At 49.4% G+C, this 18,960-nt stretch overlaps 2 protein-coding genes and 3 pseudogenes across 2 annotated transcripts, besides 20 other annotated features; all 5 read right to left on the bottom strand.

Annotated features, from left to right (window-relative positions):
- Positions 1 to 472: part of a sequence feature (heterozygous, Esmeraldo-like haplotype) that runs on past the window's edge.
- Positions 473 to 4,418: a sequence feature (areas not merged during assembly with more than two copies in the genome that could not be assigned to a particular haplotype).
- Positions 636 to 3,671, bottom strand: Tc00.1047053509549.90 (annotated as a pseudogene).
- Positions 3,831 to 3,861: a microsatellite.
- Tc00.1047053509549.100 (hypothetical protein, conserved) lies at positions 3,927 to 5,183 on the bottom strand (the record flags this gene model as incomplete). The annotated part of the gene is made up of 1 exon (XM_810224.1): positions 3,927 to 5,183. One exon carries the CDS (start codon positions 5,181 to 5,183, stop codon positions 3,927 to 3,929), a length of 1,257 nt encoding a protein of 418 aa, XP_815317.1.
- Positions 4,419 to 5,242: a sequence feature (heterozygous, non-Esmeraldo-like haplotype).
- Positions 5,100 to 5,179: a microsatellite.
- Positions 5,243 to 5,251: a sequence feature (areas merged during assembly that could not be assigned to a particular haplotype. This can correspond to areas where the two haplotypes were merged or to regions with more than two copies in the genome that were merged during assembly.).
- Positions 5,252 to 5,976: a sequence feature (heterozygous, Esmeraldo-like haplotype).
- On the bottom strand, positions 5,296 to 6,087 carry Tc00.1047053509549.110 (annotated as a pseudogene).
- Positions 5,757 to 5,777: a sequence feature (AT_rich).
- Positions 5,977 to 5,985: a sequence feature (haploid, Esmeraldo-like haplotype).
- Positions 5,986 to 6,972: a sequence feature (areas not merged during assembly with more than two copies in the genome that could not be assigned to a particular haplotype).
- Positions 6,123 to 6,161: a microsatellite.
- Positions 6,354 to 7,826, bottom strand: Tc00.1047053509549.120 (annotated as a pseudogene).
- Positions 6,973 to 8,639: a sequence feature (haploid, Esmeraldo-like haplotype).
- Positions 7,826 to 12,571: a mobile genetic element.
- Positions 8,640 to 12,404: a sequence feature (areas not merged during assembly with more than two copies in the genome that could not be assigned to a particular haplotype).
- Positions 12,405 to 13,294: a sequence feature (heterozygous, non-Esmeraldo-like haplotype).
- Positions 13,295 to 18,960: a sequence feature (areas not merged during assembly with more than two copies in the genome that could not be assigned to a particular haplotype).
- Positions 15,381 to 15,405: a microsatellite.
- Positions 16,210 to 16,253: a sequence feature (A-rich).
- Positions 16,292 to 16,326: a microsatellite.
- Positions 17,065 to 17,104: a microsatellite.
- Positions 17,195 to 18,960, bottom strand: Tc00.1047053509549.140 (trans-sialidase, putative; the record flags this gene model as incomplete). Its single annotated transcript, XM_810225.1, has 1 exon — positions 17,195 to 18,960. A coding segment is annotated over one exon (1,766 nt), but the record flags the coding sequence as incomplete, so codon positions are not given.

Here is an 18,960-nt window from a genome sequence, read left to right on the forward strand (position 1 = left end):
AGGACGTGTGTTGTCCGCATTGCCTTCACTTTTCGTGCCGGTTTTTTTGGCCGAATCAGCACGGATACTTTCCCATCGCTTGTACAGTTCGGTGGTCTTGCTCGTCAGCAGGTCAAGATTGAAGGTGAATTCCTCCTTCTTTCCGGAAGTACTCGTGGCATTGGAATCCATGCAGCTCGGTCTCGCCACACTGCAGACCATCGCAGAGGGATCCTCCTCGTTCATTGCATCTCGACCGTCGGAATTATTATCAGGACCACAAACTTTCCACTCGCTCTCGCCTGTTAAGCGCCAGCGCGCACTGGAATTTCCGCTTCCACACAACACTTCCGCACTCACACGCACCATGTCATCATCAACATCCTTTGTCGCGTACACGTGCGAGCAGAAGCAGCACAACAGCGCAAGGAACAACACGGTGCACGGCACACGGCGCATTATCATTATTGGTAGTAGTAGCGTTGCTGAATTCGGTGAGCTGGTCCGCACACGAAATGGGAAAAAGGAAAAAGCAAGAGAAAAGAAGAGAGTGGGGTGCAGCAATATCCACTAGCACGTGAAAAGATGTGCGCATATATCCGTGCACGCATCAAGATGTGTTCGGGATTGCCGTCCATACATGCAGTGGACGTAACTTAGGGCGCAAAAAACCACAAAAAGGGAAGAGACAAGAAAGAAACAGTCAACCGTAGGAGCGTAAAAAGCAATAAGGCGCAACAGTGCGCGGGAAACGAAAAAGTGTGGGAAAGAGAGATACACAAAAAAAAAAAAAAACAGGTAACTCCTGAAAGTAAAGTGGTTAAATTCCCTCCAAAAACACTGAACTTCTCTTCACACTCTGTTTGCTCCTTGCTAAGCAAAGCTTGCTCCAAAACTTCACTTATGGCAGCGCTGAGTACATGACTCTTGGTAATGACTTGGGCAGTAAATGCCCCGGGGGCGTGACTAAATACCTTCACCACTGCAGGCTCGTAAGACAAAATGCCATGAGATTGCGTGGCATGGGCTGCCATGGCTTTCCATTCCGTGCTATCAACAGGATGAATGACACAGAATCCCATCCCTTTTAATGCCTCTTCAATTGCTCCATTGTGAGTGACACATCCCGCGGATAGGCGTCGGGTCTGAACTGAAGCAGAATTCATTTGCTTGCACAGCGTGTCGTACGCCATTTCATCCTTCTCATCGTACGGAGACAAAAACCGTGTGGTCACAATGGGCAGGGCAAGAATATTCGTCTCCGTGGTGCATTCTCCCGGTCTCTTGTAGGAGAGGCGTACAGTAGGGGCCTCCCTAAATGGTGCCCAAGACCTGGCAACAAATTCCACTCGTAGAACCCCACTAGAGGCGATATCCCCGCGTTCATTCCTTGACTGCAACAGCAGCCAAATATCTACTCCAGTGGTCTCCACATGTACTTTCTCCAGTCCCACTGCCATCTTGTTTCGAACTGTGACTGTGACACGGGCATCGGCTCCGCGGTACTGCTGTTCACAGTGCAATTCCACAAACTCATCGGAATAAAGGACACCAGACGGTTCTTCAAGCAGAAAAATAAACCGTCACCGTAACAGTTCATTTTCTTTTGCCATTCTATCCAATTGCATCGTTGAATTGACCGTAAACAACGCCTCCAATTCCACATCGGACTCACCACCGGAATTTAAGAGGACATCGCGATTGATCACAAGGAGATCAGAGCTGCTCAATTTATCAGGCTCCTTGTCTGCCCTTGGGGCGACCAACTTCTCTCTTTTATCCCAAGAGATGTTCAAAGACACGGCAACATTCGCTTCCTCTCGCTGGGCGCGCCCAGGTAGCACAAGCGAAAAATCATCTTCGTTGAAGCTCGGCAATGGCTCCAACACCTTCTGGAGGAGTTCATCATTGCCTAGTTCGATGAGCCCGACGTACTCCATGGCGCGTTGCTGCTGCTCAACATTGAAACTGCTTCTATACTGACAAAGTGTATTCAGTATTTTTTCACGCACCGCAATATCGTAGTAATTGTAAAGCTTGACAAACGTACTTAACAAGAGACTTTGAGTCTCCTCCGAGGCGTCTTTAAGGTGGTTTTGAAGAACGGTCACCTGCATGAGTGGTGTGCTTTCCGCATTCACTGCAATTTGATACCCAAATTCGCCCAAAACAATGGCGGCGACACGCAACAGGACCTCAGGGACAGTCTTACGAATCTTCAACAAACTAAACAAAGTTGTGGCCGCCCTTTTCTGAACATATTTGTGATTAATGATAACATTTACGACACGGTAAATGATGAATTGCGGGGTAAGACTGCCGGCGTGGGCGATGACAGAGAGAATGGTGTCAACGTACCACCCGTAGTCGACACAGTACACCTCTGCCAAGTGAGAAATGGCAAGTACAAGATTCTCCTTAAAGAGTCCATCCGCAATGGGGAGGTAAGAAAGCAGGGCCCCGATACCCTCCGTAAAAGTCTCAGCGTCACACATACACACAGTGACATCCAACGCTTTCGTACGGATGGAAACGTCAGGGTCATGAAGAGCCACAACCACCTGTGGTTGATACTGTCTACAGTATGTCCTGTAGTCATTGTAGGAGCTCCTTGCAGAGCACAATTGTGACAGCAAAATAAACCCCAAATAACGCAAGTTGGAATCTTTCTTTTCCATCACAAACCCACTAAGAACATCCAGACACTCATTATGAAGCCTAGAGTCCAAATCCCACTGGACAACAAGTAAAACCACCTCAGAAAATACGGCATTCATTGCACTCACACGATTCATAGTGCCCTTTTGCTTCTGTTGGGTTTGCGCGTCCCGAAGCACTCTGTCAGTCGCCTGCACAATCCGCCGCAAGACAAGAAGAATTTTTTCCTTCAGCAAACTATCTGTAGGAACTGGAAAGCCTCGAAGAAGCCGCATGGACATTGCCTGCAACCACGGAGCAGGAACACCGTAGTAGACATATCCCGGTTCAGTTTGCTTTTCAAGTATAATCCTTCCAAGGAGTTCAATGACTCGACTCGGTACAGAATGGAAAAGATGAAAATTGCTTTTGTTAAGACAACCCGTAAGAAAGACGGCAGCACAACCACTCATACCAAGCAGGGGACTAAGAAGAAGATCTGTCACAACAGGGATAACGTCACCAAGGTCCACAACATCGGGATACTTTCTGTATATGCGTAAGTACGTCAGCACTGCCTTCTTGCGAACATGTACATTCCAACGATCACTTAAAAGAATACTCTTCACCCCTGAAGACATGACCTCCGCAAAATCTTTCCCACCCGCGTTGGGAATCGCTGTCAGTGCCAAGTTTATATTAAACTCCTGCTCTGACAAAAGATCCTTGTAGATCATATGTGTAGCTAAAGTCAACAGGGAATGATTTTCGTGGAGGAACACGGTGGCAGAGAGGTAGCCGATCAGTTTCTCCGCCGGGGATTTTAGAGCCAGAAGCTTCACACCCTCCATATGGCCAAATTCCACGGGGTATCCAAGCATTGCGATGAACATCAACTTACAGACGCTATTTTCTTCGATCTTAAGTGGTCATTTCTGCCGTGTTTCGGAATTTTGAGCGTATCTTAACTAATTCCACGTCAACTCGTTTCTTCTCATCAGCCGGGCTACTCGTCGCTTTCCGCAGTCCTTCACCTCTTTAGACGTGCATTTCCTATCAAACAGATAGCAACTAAAGAGAAAAAAAAAAAAAAAAGTGACGGGGTTGTGCAAATGCAAAGAGTGTACATATATATATATATACAGTACACAATGAAAACCAAGGCGTTCGTTCCAGAGAAGTGAAACATCTCCACCCCTCAGAGAGGAGGAAGCAAAAATAAAAAATAAAAAATAAAAAAAAAAATGAAGGAAACATTACAACCGCCATCATTTCGACTCCGTCAGCCAGGAGTCAAGAAAGAAAGCCATTTATTCGCGAGTGGGACGCGAAGGCGATGGTGGCACAACTCCTTTTTCGGCTCGCACCCTTTTCTTTACTGGGGTTTCTGGTGCCAACACTTCTGTCTCGCCGTCGTGCTCCTCTGAGGAGACGTGGCTTTCCTCAGTAGCAGGGGAATAATGACCAGCTCCATTGATGGGGTAATCTGCACACTCAATACCCGCCCCTGGCCCCGGCAGTACTCCCGACCTTCTTCTAGTTAGCTTGTAAGCAGGCAAACAGTGGCGGGAATGAATAAATTGCGTAAATTGTGACCGTTCCCCCGACGACAAAAGGGGTTTTCGACCCGTCTTAAAATCCCAAGACTCGGAACGGGAAGTGCTCCTGCCGAGAAGGGAAGAACGTGTACAACTTTTATCGCGAAACAAATGATGATTTGTGTCGTCTCCAATATTTTTATTATCGCAATCTGCCTCCACAGCCACTGAGAGACCACCGCCCAAATCAAATGCAGTGGCCATATGAGAAGCGATGGCCTCGGCGGCAGTGTTGACCGCCTCCCGATGCGAGCCTGTCAAATCTACCGGAACACAAATATGAAAAAGAAAGTCACATCCAAAATTCACCTTAAGACTGCTGAGAACAGATCTGACTTCCACAGGGACACACTCTCTGACTTCCCCTGGGAGGGCGCTCTCTGTGCCATAGAGACGCGAAAAGACGTCCCAAGGGGCTTTCATTAATACATCTCGCAGAATGATGGGACTCACTGAGAGCTTCAAGAAAAAACGCGGCAGAAGTACCTCCTCCAATTCTTCTCCGTCTTCCTCAATCATCTTCAGTTTACGTGGCAAAGACATCTCGGAACATGCAGTAATACCCCAGAACAAAATTCGAGTTAGGCGTGCAATCATCTCAACAATGACCACTCCCATGGGTAGATGCGCTGTGCCCAATGGGTTTCTTTTACCCAGTTGTCCCCCCACCTTTTTCACCGCCAAATCACAAGATGAAAGAAGTTCAGAAGGTGACAACGCCTCCATGTTCCTCTGACTCTTCTCAAATACAAATCTGTGAATATCTTCCAGAGCCGTTCCAACAGCTTCATCGCCACAAGTTCTTTGCTGTGAAACAACACGAAAACACTCTGGGAGCTCTTCCTGCATTAAACTGGAGCGCTGGGGGCCAGAGCACACATGATGAAAAAAAGAAAAAAAAAAGAAAAAAAAAAGAAAAAAAAAAGAAAAAAAAAAGAAAAAAAAAAGAAAAAAAAAAGAAAAAAGCATGCAAGAAAGAAAATATATCTGTACTTATTGGATTTCGGGTGATCACACAAACAAAACAACAACAACAAAAACGATAATAATAATGAAGATAATGAGGGCATTCATCAGAAATTTATTTCTTTAGGGTTCCTAGTCTTTTTTTCAGCAGCTCCCCTTTTGCATCTAAAATCCTGCGCCGATACTCTTCTTCAGGGAGCAAATCAACATCCACAACATACAAAGAGTTTTCCTCATGAAACCTTTTCAGAGATAAATTTCCATTATTCTTTCCATGTTCAAGCCTTAAACTATGCTCTGCGGTCTTTTCAATACCACACAAAAGGTCATCGGATTCACTCGCGGCAAGCTGTTCCAGGTGGCTACTTTTAAAGTAAGACGCCATACCTTCCGAAGACTGTGAACTTAAGGACTCGGGCTCTGATACATCCAATGCATCCCCTGTAAGAACTTCCTCAGCCGTGCTCATTTCAACTTGAGCCTCTGGAAGCTCCTTTGCACATCCAAAGTATAGTTTTCTAGATGATGCCACCTTATATTCTTCCCCAGTAAGTGCTACTAATCGTCTTTCCCATGAAATTTTTTTTTTTTTTTTTTGGCAATAAGATGATTGATTTCATCATTTTTAGCTCGGATAACGACTTCTCCATGAGTTTCAATACTAAGCAATTGCGGATTACGCATTCTAGCAATCTTATCACCAATATCCCGTTTCAGCTTTAAAAGGGCATACTTAACAACCCGGGTATCTAATACATCAAGAGGATTGGTTGGGATAATACGCACTCCCAACCGCGCAAGACGTTCTTCTTCGGCATTACGTTTTGCTAATCTGTAAAGCAAAGTGCCTTTTTCTTTCATTTGTCCTCGCCAATGTACTTTCAATCTCCCGCAAATAATCCTGCATTTCTTGAAATGCAAATGTTCATAAAATTCTATGGGAAAAAAAGAAATAAAAGAAACAAAAAAAAAAAAGAAAAACAGACATCAGAGGGGTGAAATAGCCCTTAAAAATACACATCTATAACAGAGGGATCAGTACAGTACTAAAAAAAGAAAAAAATGATCGGTTGATAATCGCAAACACCATTGCTCATAAAATTTCAATACAGTTATTGTCTCGGGAAACAGCCAACAAACAAGTTCATGCTATCGCTAAAAATAAAACTCCTCTCAAACGCAATTTCCCCCTCGCTCCCCAATCCGCCTTGTTAAATCGGTATATATATAGCGTACAAACCAAAAACAAGCAAAAAAGCCAATAGTTCCGTTCGTCACGGCAAATAAAAGGCTAAACAAGGCCATATATCCCAAATACATCACCAATGGGCCAAAACCAACCATATGAAAACTTCCCACAATGGCATAAAAAAACAGAATACAGGAAAAAAAAAAACAATCCTAAACTTGCTCCTATAAGAAAAGTTCTCCACCACCAGCGATATTCTTCGGCACATAAGGAAAGATATACCATGACTATCGTTATTTCTGACGTGGTCAAGAGCAAAATTACGGCCACAAGCAGCAAAAATCCAAAAACGTAATAGTACCCATTTAACCAGAGGGCTTCAAGAATAAAGTAGACTTCAATGAAAACCGCCAAAAAAGGGAGGGAAACCGGAAAATATCACAAACATTCTTTTGTTATACCAAGGTTGCGAAGGTACATGACGTGTTATTTGGCTATAAACCGAAGGAACTGATATTGTGTTTCGCCTAAATCCCATTATGGCACCAAGAAAAACCAAAGGAACGTTGACAAAGAGCCACATTCCCATAACGATGACTAAAGAAAACAGCGGAACAACAGCACTACTTGATTGTGATCGTAACAGAAAATCCATCATAAAAAAGGTTCCGAAAGCCACTCCAGGAATAAGTGTTCCAGTAGCAAAAACATACTTCCACTTTCCCATATTCCACAGTTTGAGTAATCTTGCGGATGCATATCCAGCATACAAGCCCAACAGTGCAAAAAAAAAACCAGAAGTGCAGTAAATAAACTGCCGCGACTTTGTGGCGAAAAAACCCCTAGAGAGGCAAAAATGAGCACAGTAAATGTCATCCCTATAAGCTGCACCCCCCCAGTTCCAGTAAAACAGGCGAGAAGCCATCCGTGTGATGGCGGACGAAAAACATCACGATTTAGCAACTTCCAACCTGTGTAATCTGGCACGTCATTTTCTTCAAGGTCAATAACATTCATCCTACTTAGATCTCGTCGAACAATACGAATCATGGATGCAGCAATAAATAGTGCAAGAAATACAACAAAAAGCGTAGAATTAATAATAGAATACCAATGAATATTCCTCCCATGAATATTTAGATAAACATCCCACCTAGAGGACCATTGATCCTCAGTTCGTATCCACGAAACACTATAGCTCCAAATAATACGATCATTTGTGACAGGCAGGGGATTTAGAGAGTTCACATCCTTTTCCGTCCACGATGCTTCACAGACATGTTCGGGACGATAATCCAAGGAGTATGGCTTACCAACAAAGGATAATATTCGATACTTCTGCACGAATTCCCCATTAGCGTTCCTTACTTCCTCTAAAGAATACTTTATCGTAAATTTTATGTGGTTATTAATGTAAACAACATCCCGGCTCATGTAACCAAAAGGAATTTCAATATTTTTTTCTACTCTTACCAGCGCATCTAGCTATACAATGCCATCTGAGTGCCGAGGAGGTTGTCGAGCAACGACAAAGGTTTCCTGCTGTGAAGCAACTGCCATTGAGAGAACTTTCCGTGGCGAAGGTCCCGTTCAATGCCCAGCCGTTGGCGCACAGCCAAGGTGCCTGGACATTCTAGAAGCAGATGGTGCAAGGTTTCCTGCGGGCCAATTGGCGTGCTTGTGGAAGCAGGCTGATCCTGTGGTAGCAGAGATCGCCTCCTGGCACTTCTGTTTCGATGTCGTGTGGCGTCTGGGTTGTGTGCGCAGCGGCTTCTGTGCTGTGCGGTGCTTCTCCGTGTGGGGAAAACCATATCACAAAAATCGCATTTGAGCTCGGGAAGCGGTGGAGGATGTTTCGGATGGAATTACCGACAGTGACTGACGAGATTCGAGAATCCCGTCAATATAGAATCGCAGTACGGACATTTCTCCTTCCGACGGCGTTTGACGGTCGGTCTCCTTACTGGAGAGACGCCTTCATCCCTTGCCAACGGGGGAACAGTGTCCATCCCCGGTGCAGTTGGATCGTTGTTGGAGCGCATATATGCAGACTGTTCCGGTGAGATGTTGCAGAAACGGCGTTGGTTCGTGCAATCTCTCACAGCCCAGTATACTCGGCCCCAGAGCTCAGATTCCCCGCACCTGGCCCTAGCGAGGTGAACCAGTTCTTGACGGTGAAGAAATTCCTGGGTGATCAGGTCCTTACCGCTGAGATCTGATGGCCTTGTGCCGCAAAGCAAGTAGCGATGAGTGTCTTGACGAATCGTACTACGCCACTTGTTGGTGAGCTGGGTAGCAAAACATGTCAGCAGATCCGTGTGCCATAAAGGTGCGATTCCTTGCTCCGTGTATTGTCCAGTCTCCATAGCCTGCGTCGCATACTGATCTGCAAGCTCGTTAGCATGTACCCCACAATGCCCGTAACAAAACTGCAGCTACACGGACCAGCCAGCACACGTCAGTGTCAAGAGACGCTGCCAGATCTGGTCCTCCGTCCAGTCTGTCTGGCTGAGCGGACCCTTGTTGAGGGCCACTAGAAGGGACTGGCTGTCTGCAACCACAAGCAGGGTTTTATGCCTGTGTTGGATACGAGGGATAATCAGCCTTTCTAGGGCTAGAAGCAGCGCACGGGATTCCGTCCTGTAGCTGCATGGGCGTGCAGCGCAGTTTATACTGGCCTTTTCTATTATCTCCAATGAATTGAGGGATGAAAGCAGTATTCCAACCCCGGCTGACTTGGGAACGTCGACACCGCCATCCGTCGCGAGTATCCACGAACGATGGCTGTGCAGCGCTAGAGCCTCCTCGCTGACTCTGCGCTTTTCCCTTATCAGCTCTTCTTCGTCTGTTATTGAGGGGTCTATCGGAAGTTCCACGCCAATGGTGACCCGGTGAGCGGAGGCCGCAAACCAGGGAGGAATGGAGCTGCGAAAGAACCGCTCTTCGTGTGGTGAGCTCTGGGTGATGCCATAGTCCTTTGTGTATGCGTCTACGAAGGCATATAGCTCGTCCCGAGATAATGGCGAGATGCGGAAACCTGCGCGAGGCGGTGGCTCGGGCGGAGGTCTCCGCATCCAGTCCATCTGACAAGCGCATGTGTTCTCAAATATGGAGAGCCGCGCGCGCAGGCAAAGGACATGGAGCGGCGGCATATTAGCCTCTAGAAGCGCGGATTCCGGGTCGACAGTGCTCGGAACTCCGCTGACAATGCGCGCCAGAGTTGTGTACGCATTTTGCATCTCATTCTTCGCTGAATCCGTCGCTACTGCCCATATGAGCTCGCTGCCATAGCGTAATTTGGAAGCACCATATCCAATGACGAACGTGCGTAGGTCATGTGGAGATGGTCCCGCCTCTTTATGTGCAATGCGGCGTAGCTGCGATATCCGTTGCGATGTGGCAGCGCATTGCTTGGTGGCCGCCACATTTAGCGTCAGTCGTGGATCGAGATCCATGCCAAGAAGCTTCGTGGTTCGCGATGCCCCCATGGTCATGACTGGGATTTCACATCCAGCCACTACCAGAGGCCACCTTCCTTCACGATCATAATCTGACTCCGTATGCGTGGAGAGTGTGAACCAAGCGGCTTCACACTTTGACGGGTTAATGGCCAGGCCATTTTCCTGACTCCACACATGCAGTTTTTTAAGAACCGTGTTGGCAGTGGGAATGGCGTCTTCCCGGGACTGCCCCTTAACGATAATAGAGAGGTCGTCCGCATACATGTCTGCTGTGACACCCGCAAAGCTGTTCAGCAGATTGAGAAGTGGGTGTACGTAAAGGGAAAACAAATATGGTCCCAGTACGGACCCCTGAGGAACTCCTCGCAGCATGGGACGCCGATCGCTGTTTCTGTTACCAACTCGTGTCTTCGCGTAGCGACCACATAGAAAGTTTCTAAGCCACCTTCTACAATTCACCCCCGGAATATTAGCCAGCAAGCGACTGAGGACTCGATGATCCATGGAGTCAAAGGCCTTGCTGGAGTCAACCAACACCAGCAGAGTCCGATGGGGTCTGTAGTGGAGTTGATTACCAATACCGCTCTTCTTGGGAAGGTTCACTTGGAAATAATGATTTCTATTATGCTCCACTTCGTGTATCAGGTGTGCCAGCTGCATCGTCGTAGTACGCATACTACGATATGCATACTGGTGGGTGTGTGGCGTCCATACCCAAAGCAATCTCTTGAGTACCATTTTCTCAGCAACCTTACTCACAATGGAAGTAAGGCTGATGGGTCGATATGACTCAAGCAGTTCCGGCGACTTACCGGGTTTAAAGAGTGGAACGATGGTAGCGCGTCTCCACTCAGCCGGGATGGTACCGGTCATCCAGCTGTGGTTAATGCAACGAAGAAGAAATCGAAGACCCCTTGACGAAATATGTCGCAGTGCCTCACTGTAGACTTCATCCGGTCCGGGGGCCTTGCCATACGGCGTATTACGTAGCGCAGCAAGCAGTTCCGTTTGACTAAAGGGGGCATCAAGAGGGAAGTGAAGATGATCAACTAAATCAGATATGATGGCAGGCTCGTTGTTGTCCTGTGGCTCGGAAATAGAAGTAGAAGATATTGAAATAAAAGAAGCAGCAGACTCGCTGTTGTGCTGCTGCCTAAAAAGAGAAGAAGAAATAATGTTCAAAGATGTGTTCTGTCTGTTGATGCCTTTGGAAAACCTAACTGCCTTGTGAGAGGGGTGAAATGGTAAAAAGATGCGATTGAGAGCGTTCGCTGCTCTCCCTGCTGTTTTATAAGTGTGTTGACCACCTCCCAATAAAATTGATGTGGGAGACGGAAGTGATGCCTTTTTTCGTCCGGAAATGTGTTTCCATGCAAGTGGCTCGCCTGGATTTAGCTTGTTGATGCGACGTAGATACGTGTTGCGCAAGCGCTCTCGGAGTAGGAGGAAGAATTGACTCCTTGTCCGTTGCATTTCTGCCTCACGGTCGGGCGTCGGTAACTGTAGATAGCGGGCCTTGCTGTCGGTAGCAATCCGCTCTGCTTCCATGAGAGTGTCGTCCCAAAGCCTGGGACCATCCTTGTGCATGCCGCGAGGGCAATGTCGTCGATACGAAGTAATAAGCGCTCTCGTGAAAGCTTTAATGCCGGTGGACTGCTTTTTATATTCATATGCCGGAAGTTGTGCGTCGAAGTCCTTGATGAATAAATCCCATTTGCACTTCCCCCAACTGTAGAATGTCTTAGGTGCCGAAGGGGGTGCCGAAGGTATGGTATCCATAAATGCCTGATGCAGCGTGAATGTTAGCATGTAATGATCACTAAGCGGCGACACAGAAGCTGACCAATCTGACACTGTCAAATGCTTTGACCATGTCAGATCGATACAGGATCGTTCTCTTGTGCCACGAGCATACGTGATCTCACCAGGGGTGTTAACCGAGGTGAGTCCCGCATCCGTGCACAGTTCTAAAAATTCTGCGGCAACCTCGCTTGGAGAAGACTCCAAGAATGGCTCCCACTGTGGGTGATGCATGTTGAAATCCCCGCACAGCAGGAGCGGCGACGAGGCTGGAAGGCAGTTTACTAACCGCCTGAAGGATTGCGTTACTTGCGGTGGTGGTCTCATATAGGCACTCGCTACAATAAGATCACGGTCCTGCTCCAGAGCAACCTGGGCCACCACCACTTCAAGGCTGGTGTCATGCTGAGGGATGGTGAGAGGTATACGCTTGGAGCGGAGAGTTTTCCGCACCAGCACCGCCACACCGCCTCCCTTGCCGATGCGCAACTGTGCATAGAGCACATAATCTCCAGTATGCATGCTGGCGATCTGCTCCGACGAATTCCAAGTCTCCTGGATGGCTATTATGTCTGCTCCTTGCGCCATTAATGTTGCGAGTTTTGACGGCGTGAGGCAAAAAAACTTCATCTGGAGTACTGCTATGGGGCCTGGGTTCTGCTCAATGTCTCCGCTTAGCAGTGGCTTTTGCCGTTGCGCCTCGCATACGGCAAACAAAAGGCATGTATAGCGCTGATAAGCGCCGATGGAATTCAGCAGCGGATGGAAATACCGCTCCGCGGGCAGCCATGTACATGGCTCCATCTGGTGCCCTTCCGACCCGTTTGTTCGGCTCCTACTACCTATCCGCGTGCAGCGGATGGGAAGCAGGCGCTTGGCTTCCTCTCTAGCAAAGAGTACTAGACCCTGGCACCACATTGAGGTGGCCGGCTGAGCCAGGGGATGCCTGTATTTCGTTCAATGCTCCTTTATCACGGATATACTTCGTGGGGTCCTTGAAAAACTCCTCCGGCAAGACATCCCGATTGGTGTCCACAATGCCCCTGCCGTCCAGTTCCCTCGTAAGAAAGTCGTTCAGCTTCATTTCATTGACGCGAGCTCTTCCTTTAAACAGTACTTCTTCGATATTAGTGGAAATGGTAAATTCCATTTCTTGCGTTCGTCTTAGCCTTTCCTCTGCCTCCCGCCTCGCTTCTCTCAGTACCTGCGTGAGTACTCCGTTTGGTTTTCCCCTTGCAAGAGGAGTGATTGTATCCTTTTCTTTCACAGCCCCTACGTTGCCCGAGAGAGAACACACCTTCGTGAAGAGGCTTAGTAATGGCCTCCAGCGCTTGGTACGCAGTTAAGTTGAGAATTTCTTCAGGAAGCCGCTGGTCTTGTACGTAATCATCCGGCTCCTGAACAAACATCTCCATCGTCAGATTGTATTCTTTCATCAACGGCCGCCCTGCCGCCAACATAATTCCAAAGGAAATCACTCAGCATCATGTTGGTGCTGAGAGTGTCTCCCTCCTGCAGGATTTCCTCTACGCTGCTGCTCATAGTCCACTTTGGTTGCTGCGTTCCCTCCACCCCACGTGTCGAGTTGCAGCGTCGGAACCATCACAAGAGCCGCTGCAAGGCGCCATCACAACACCCGTGCGGTGAAGCATCCCACTCGCACCGCCCAACTGCGGCCTGCAGGTGCCGCTGGCTCCAAAGGACACTCGCGGCTGTTTCGTCCCGCAGTCCCAATGGCGTTGGGCGCGGCACTCGCACGGCAGGGCGGTCGATGCGCCACGCAGCCGCACTGCAACGCCTGTCGGTGAAGCAGTCGAGGCCCACCGCCCCCGCAGCAACACAACGTGCAATCGGCAGAAACAACGCCACATTATCGTCCTTTTTTATTTTGTTTTATTCACGTTGTCGGTCTGCCCCATCACCGACACCAAAAATAAGTGCACGCCTTCACAAAAGGGAAGAAACAAAGAGAAAAGGAGGCACGATCCCACCGTCACGCAGCGGGCCAACACTCTCCTCCACGCACAGCCATTGCCGCGCAGGGGACCGCAGTCACATCGCAGAGTCAACACCACAACGTGCACCGCACCATCGTGCAGTGAACAATGGGCGAGACGCAGCCATGCATCGCCCCGCTCCATTTTACCGCCCCTCAGGTTTTGCGTGCCCACACATGGTAGCAAACAGAATCAGAGTGCACACAAACCCAATCAACCCCTCACTCGCTGAAGCACGTTAGTTCGCATGGAGTGACAACAGTTAAGGACAAAACCAGAAGTAGCAGGCTGCATGGAATTTCCCTGCCAACCCTGCGAAGAGACACAACAACTCTGTGGAGTCAAGGTGACAGCCCCTCGGTGTTGCCCGCGGTTCACATGGCAGGACAAATTCCACGCACGCATAGCTCCGGACACCTCGCTGTTTGAGTGCCCAACAGAACATGTGTAAAAAATGCCTGCGCGCAAGACGGAATTAAATACGTGAAAAAGTCGGCCTGCTCTCTCCGATGGCGTTGGCGAGCAGTCCCACACGATCCAATCAAAGTGGCACGCCGGACAGAATGGCGTCCGTCAATCAATAGAAAAATGCGACACTGAAAAGGAGCAGAGAAGAGTTGGCGCATGCGACTGCCAGTGACAACTGTGAGCAAACCCGCCAGCACCAACTGAGGTGCCGAGGAGCACGCTTGTGTAGAACTGGCCGTCAGGCAGAGAGGACAAATAAAACAAGAGGGCAGCAAACCCTCTCGTTCAATGTCTCCTGACCGCGACACCAGAATCAAAATACAATGGACGATAAGAGCGGCAACGCCTTCTCCAAAACATCTTGTCAAGAAGCCGCAGGACCTCAGGAAGGGAGGAAGGCAGCGGCGGCAGCCACAGCGGGGGAGGCAAAAAAACGGCTGGCAGGCACCTTCACGTCGACGCGCACACCACATCCGAGTGGGCTGGGAGCACAGATCGAACCGCTCGGAAACACACGCATCAAATCCGCAAAACAAAGTCGCGTTGAATCGACAGAAACCCCCCGCCCAAAACAAATTTAAAAAGTGGCGTTTTTCAAGGGGGAATCCGCTTTTCCGACGACGGCACGGACGCCTCGCAGGAATTTCCTGCAAATCTCCCTTCGCAGGTCCGCAAAAAAAACGCGGCGTAATAAAAAGAAAGGCGCAAAGACGCAAAAAAAATAATCCTCCCAACCGACCAGGTGGCAGGCCGCCCTCGCGCAATTAAAAAAACACAACTTCACTCCGGTCTGGTGGTGGTCGTCTCGCAACATTTTTTTTCTTCTCGTCGCAGTGCACATCCCCCTCCCACAAATCATTTGTTCGGGCCATGTTCCTGCGGCCAAACATCGCGCTGCTGGATCCCGCGGCACAGTCCTCGGCACAGAAGTGAGGGAAGGAAGAGGGACCGCAGGAGGTGCGAGCAAATCCGAATTCGGTGGCGGTCGCTGCAGTGAAGATTGACGTCCCACGCGGTGTCCCTTTTCTGGGTCCGGTCCTCACCGTGCCATGCTCTCAGCGTGCGGTGCGCCGGCCGCTCCGAACATCCACACGTGCATGCGTCTCACCGTCGCTACCAGCCCCGTTCGTTGGCTGCATCAGGGATGCCGCCATCCGGAGACGGGCATAAGGACGTTGCATCCAACAAAACCTTCAGAGGCACCCGGTGGGCCAACGACGACCGTCGCTGCGGGATGTGTGGCCCTTCCGCCGCTCACCTCGAATCGCACCTCTACGCCTCCTCGAGCAGCAGCAGCAGCAGCAGCAGCATAAATACACCGGTCCACTAGGGGCCGTCACCAGCCATTGCAGGAAGACCGCTGTGCCTCGGTGCTATGAAACCCGAATTGCATTGACGGGCCACTTCGGAAAATCCTGTCGCATCCTCCCCAATTATGCGGAAACACATCCGTCGTGCATGTGTCCACCGCAGCCAAATAATCCGGTCCAAATACCCTCCAAATCAAATTCCCCTTTCCCCAAGCCATTCCCTCATTCCATACGCCCTGACCCTCATCCGCACGTGCCCGCTCACACAAGCCGCCAAAGAATGGTGGTGGCTGCTCAACGCTCCGGAAAAACATGCCCAGCACGCACGCACAATAAATGGCATGCGCAAACGCACGAAACAACGGCGGAGAAGTGCACACCGAAAGGATGCGGCCCTCCACAGCAGTCGCAGCCCACCGCGTGCATCACACCCGCAGGAAGAGTGACTCGCGGTGCGCGCTCCCTCTCTCCTCCTTCCCTTCATGCCCACGGAGGAAGCAGCAGCCACCCGCAACCGCCAGCACACGCTACAAAAGAAGCATCAAAATCCACTGCAATGTGCATCTTGTGCGTGCATGTGGTTGTGTGTGCCTGCAGACACACGAGGCAAAGAAGTAAAAACAGGAGCAGAGCATGTGAAGGGACGCACAAAAACAGTACAGCAGAGGTGCACGGCAGAAATAAAGAGAAAAATGCTGCTCAAGCTCATGATATTGCACCGCAAACCAAGCAGCGGCAATTCATAAAAAAGTTATTAAAACCAAAAAAAAAAATTCATCTTCACCTTCCACACCTCACACATTGAAAAAAAAAAAATTGATAAAGAAAGAAAAAAAAAGAAAAAGAAATTTTGAAAAAAGTCCTCCTCTATTACGGCCACACACACAAAAAAAAAAAAAAAGAAAAAAAAAAACAAAAAAAGCACCCAACTACCATGCTGCTTCAGAAACTGTCTGCATATATTTTGTTCTAAAATAAAATTGAAAAGATGGTTACGTGTGTTTCAGCCGTCTGACCCTCCATGTGTGTCCGCACATCGTTTATATTTCATGGGGTCATCTGCGTGTTGCTGCTCCCCTCAGCCCTTTCATCGGCGTGTGAGTGCGGCCCGCAGAGCACAGTCACTCGTGTGTGCATGGGGGCTGAGAGAAGCACGCAGACATGACGGGAGTCGCGTCACTCCATCAGAAGTGTGAGCACAAAAAAAGAAAAACTCATCAGAGGGGAGAGAAATGCTCGCGAGGCCGACACCGAAGGGACTGCCAGTGCAAAAAAAACACACGCAGTGAGAAAGTCAAAGTGAGCAAGCAAAATTCCTTTTTAAAAGCGGCAGGGTGTGGCTGTGTGTGTGGCGCTGCGGGTGTCTGCCCGCCCTGACCGCAAGGAAAACAAAACAAGAGGGAAAGAAATGTGTGCTCCGCCCCTCAGCGCGCCGTTCGTCGCGGCCCCTCCTCATGCGTGCAGCAGGCGAGGCGCACAGGGCCGTCGTCATGAGCGTGTCGGTGGGTGTGCGAGTGGAGCAGTTGGGCGGGAAACACACGGCACCCCTCACAGGAAGAGTGCAGAAGAAACAATTTAAAAAGGGAGGAGTAGAAAAGAAGAAAACGTCCATAGTGGTTGCCCTAAAGCAACAAGCAAAAGAAGGGAAGTGATTTGCAAAAAAGAAAGCAAAAGCAAGGGAAAAAAAAAGAAAAGAAAAAATGGAACTAACAAAATCCATTGGGTAATGCCGGGATGCCGCTCAGTTGTTGCTCCACAGAATTTCGCAACTTTGCTCTTTCCAATTCATTTAGCAGAGAGCCGCAGTGCCCCACAGCCCCAGAAGCAGCAGCAACAGCACCCGAGACACACACCCATGCACGGTGCTGTCACCAATTAGATACATGGCTGCCAACTCGCCGTAATGCCCGTTCTCAAGCAAAATGTCAGTGTCTGAGGGTGTTGTTGCGTTGGACTCCGATGGGATCTCGGTTTCCCCAGGCGTGGTGTTTGTATTACCCGGTGCGGTTTCGACCGTCTGTGGCACCTCCTTGCCGTTTTCAGAAGAAACTTCGGCTCCGTCAGTCCGAGAGATGTTGTCGGTGTCCTCCGCGGATGTCGGTTCGACGTCACTCTTTGAAGGAGTGGGGCTGCTGTCTGAGCCCATTGTTCTCTCGGAATTTCCGTCGCCCGCCTCGAGGCTGAGGCTTTCCTCCGCGCCAGTGGTTCCGTTTCCAGTGGACCGCACGTCGTCATTTTCAGTGGCAAGCTCAGTGCTTTGTTGCACTTGGTGCTCACCGTCCACTGGTCCGGCGGCCGTTTCCATACTCAACGACGCACCCACTGGAGACGTTGTTTCGCCACTCCTGCCATTCGCTTCTCCCTCCTCCTCTGGCTGTTCTTTATCATTACTTTCAGCGGATCCTTCAACATCAGCAATCTCCGTTGATTTCGTGGACGGTAGTTCTCGTGGCTGCACCTCCGAATCCCGTTGCATCGATTTATTGTCTTCATTCAACGTGGCTTGCTGGGCCGTTTTGCCTTCGGAAAGCTGGAAATTGTTCTCTTGATGAGAATTCCCCGCGCTCTCCACTGCAATGGCGGGTTCGGAAACAGAGGATCCCGCGACAACCGTGAAAGAGGGCGCTGCAGGCACCGGATCATCGGCGCTTTCTTCCTCTTGTTTTTCAGGATCATCCTCATTCAATTTCTCATAGGTGGTGCTTTCTTCACTCCTTGACTCGGAAGCAACTGAGACGTCTGTGCTGGCCACCTGCCCTGTGGACTTTTCCTCAACACCCAGTGATGGAATAGTGACCTTGCTGGCATTGAGTTTATGCAGCTTATCACTTAAGAGTCTCTCATTGTACAGCATGACGTTGGTCACCGTCACATGGCCGCCCGTTGCACTTCGGTCCTTACTGTCCCCACCGATGTAGAAGTGTGAAATCCTGTGCGAGTTAAACAGATGGTCATTATATTCCGTGTTGTGGATTTCCTTTCCATCTACAAAGACACTCCATTCTTCATAATCCATTCGCAGTACCACCTGATATGTCTTGTTTGGCTCCCATTTAACAATATCAACAACATCCTCCCACTCATCAACATCCTCCACATTACCAGGATTCCCCGGTATGGCCAGCCACTTCTTGTCGTGGGTGTATGACAGACCAAAAAGGACCGTGCTGCTGGTGTCATTCATCCTCACACCCATCAAAGGAACGGTGCTGCCACTCTGCGGCACCTCGTGGATGGACACCGTCGCCACAAGAGTGAACTTGTTGTTCGCAAAGTAGTACGGCACAGTCTGCCCCATGTCGCCAACAGGCCACACCGCCCATGCTCCGGACCCTTTGAACGTCCATCCATTGGGAACCACTATCCTTTTTTCCGCCGGCCCATGGACAATGGCATTCACGCCGAGGTACTCGTCACTCCATGTGTTCTCAGAGATGTTACCGGACAAGAAGCCAACAAGCTCGTCAGTGGGAACAGGACCATTGCACATGCCCTTTCTGAGCGCGTCAACAGTGCCACTGGAACCGGAACTGCATTTCTCAAGACGCTGTCCAA

Source organism: Trypanosoma cruzi, genomic scaffold (genome assembly GCF_000209065.1).
Source record: "Trypanosoma cruzi strain CL Brener 1047053516265 genomic scaffold, whole genome shotgun sequence".
Lineage (NCBI taxonomy): Eukaryota > Euglenozoa > Kinetoplastea > Trypanosomatida > Trypanosomatidae > Trypanosoma > Trypanosoma cruzi.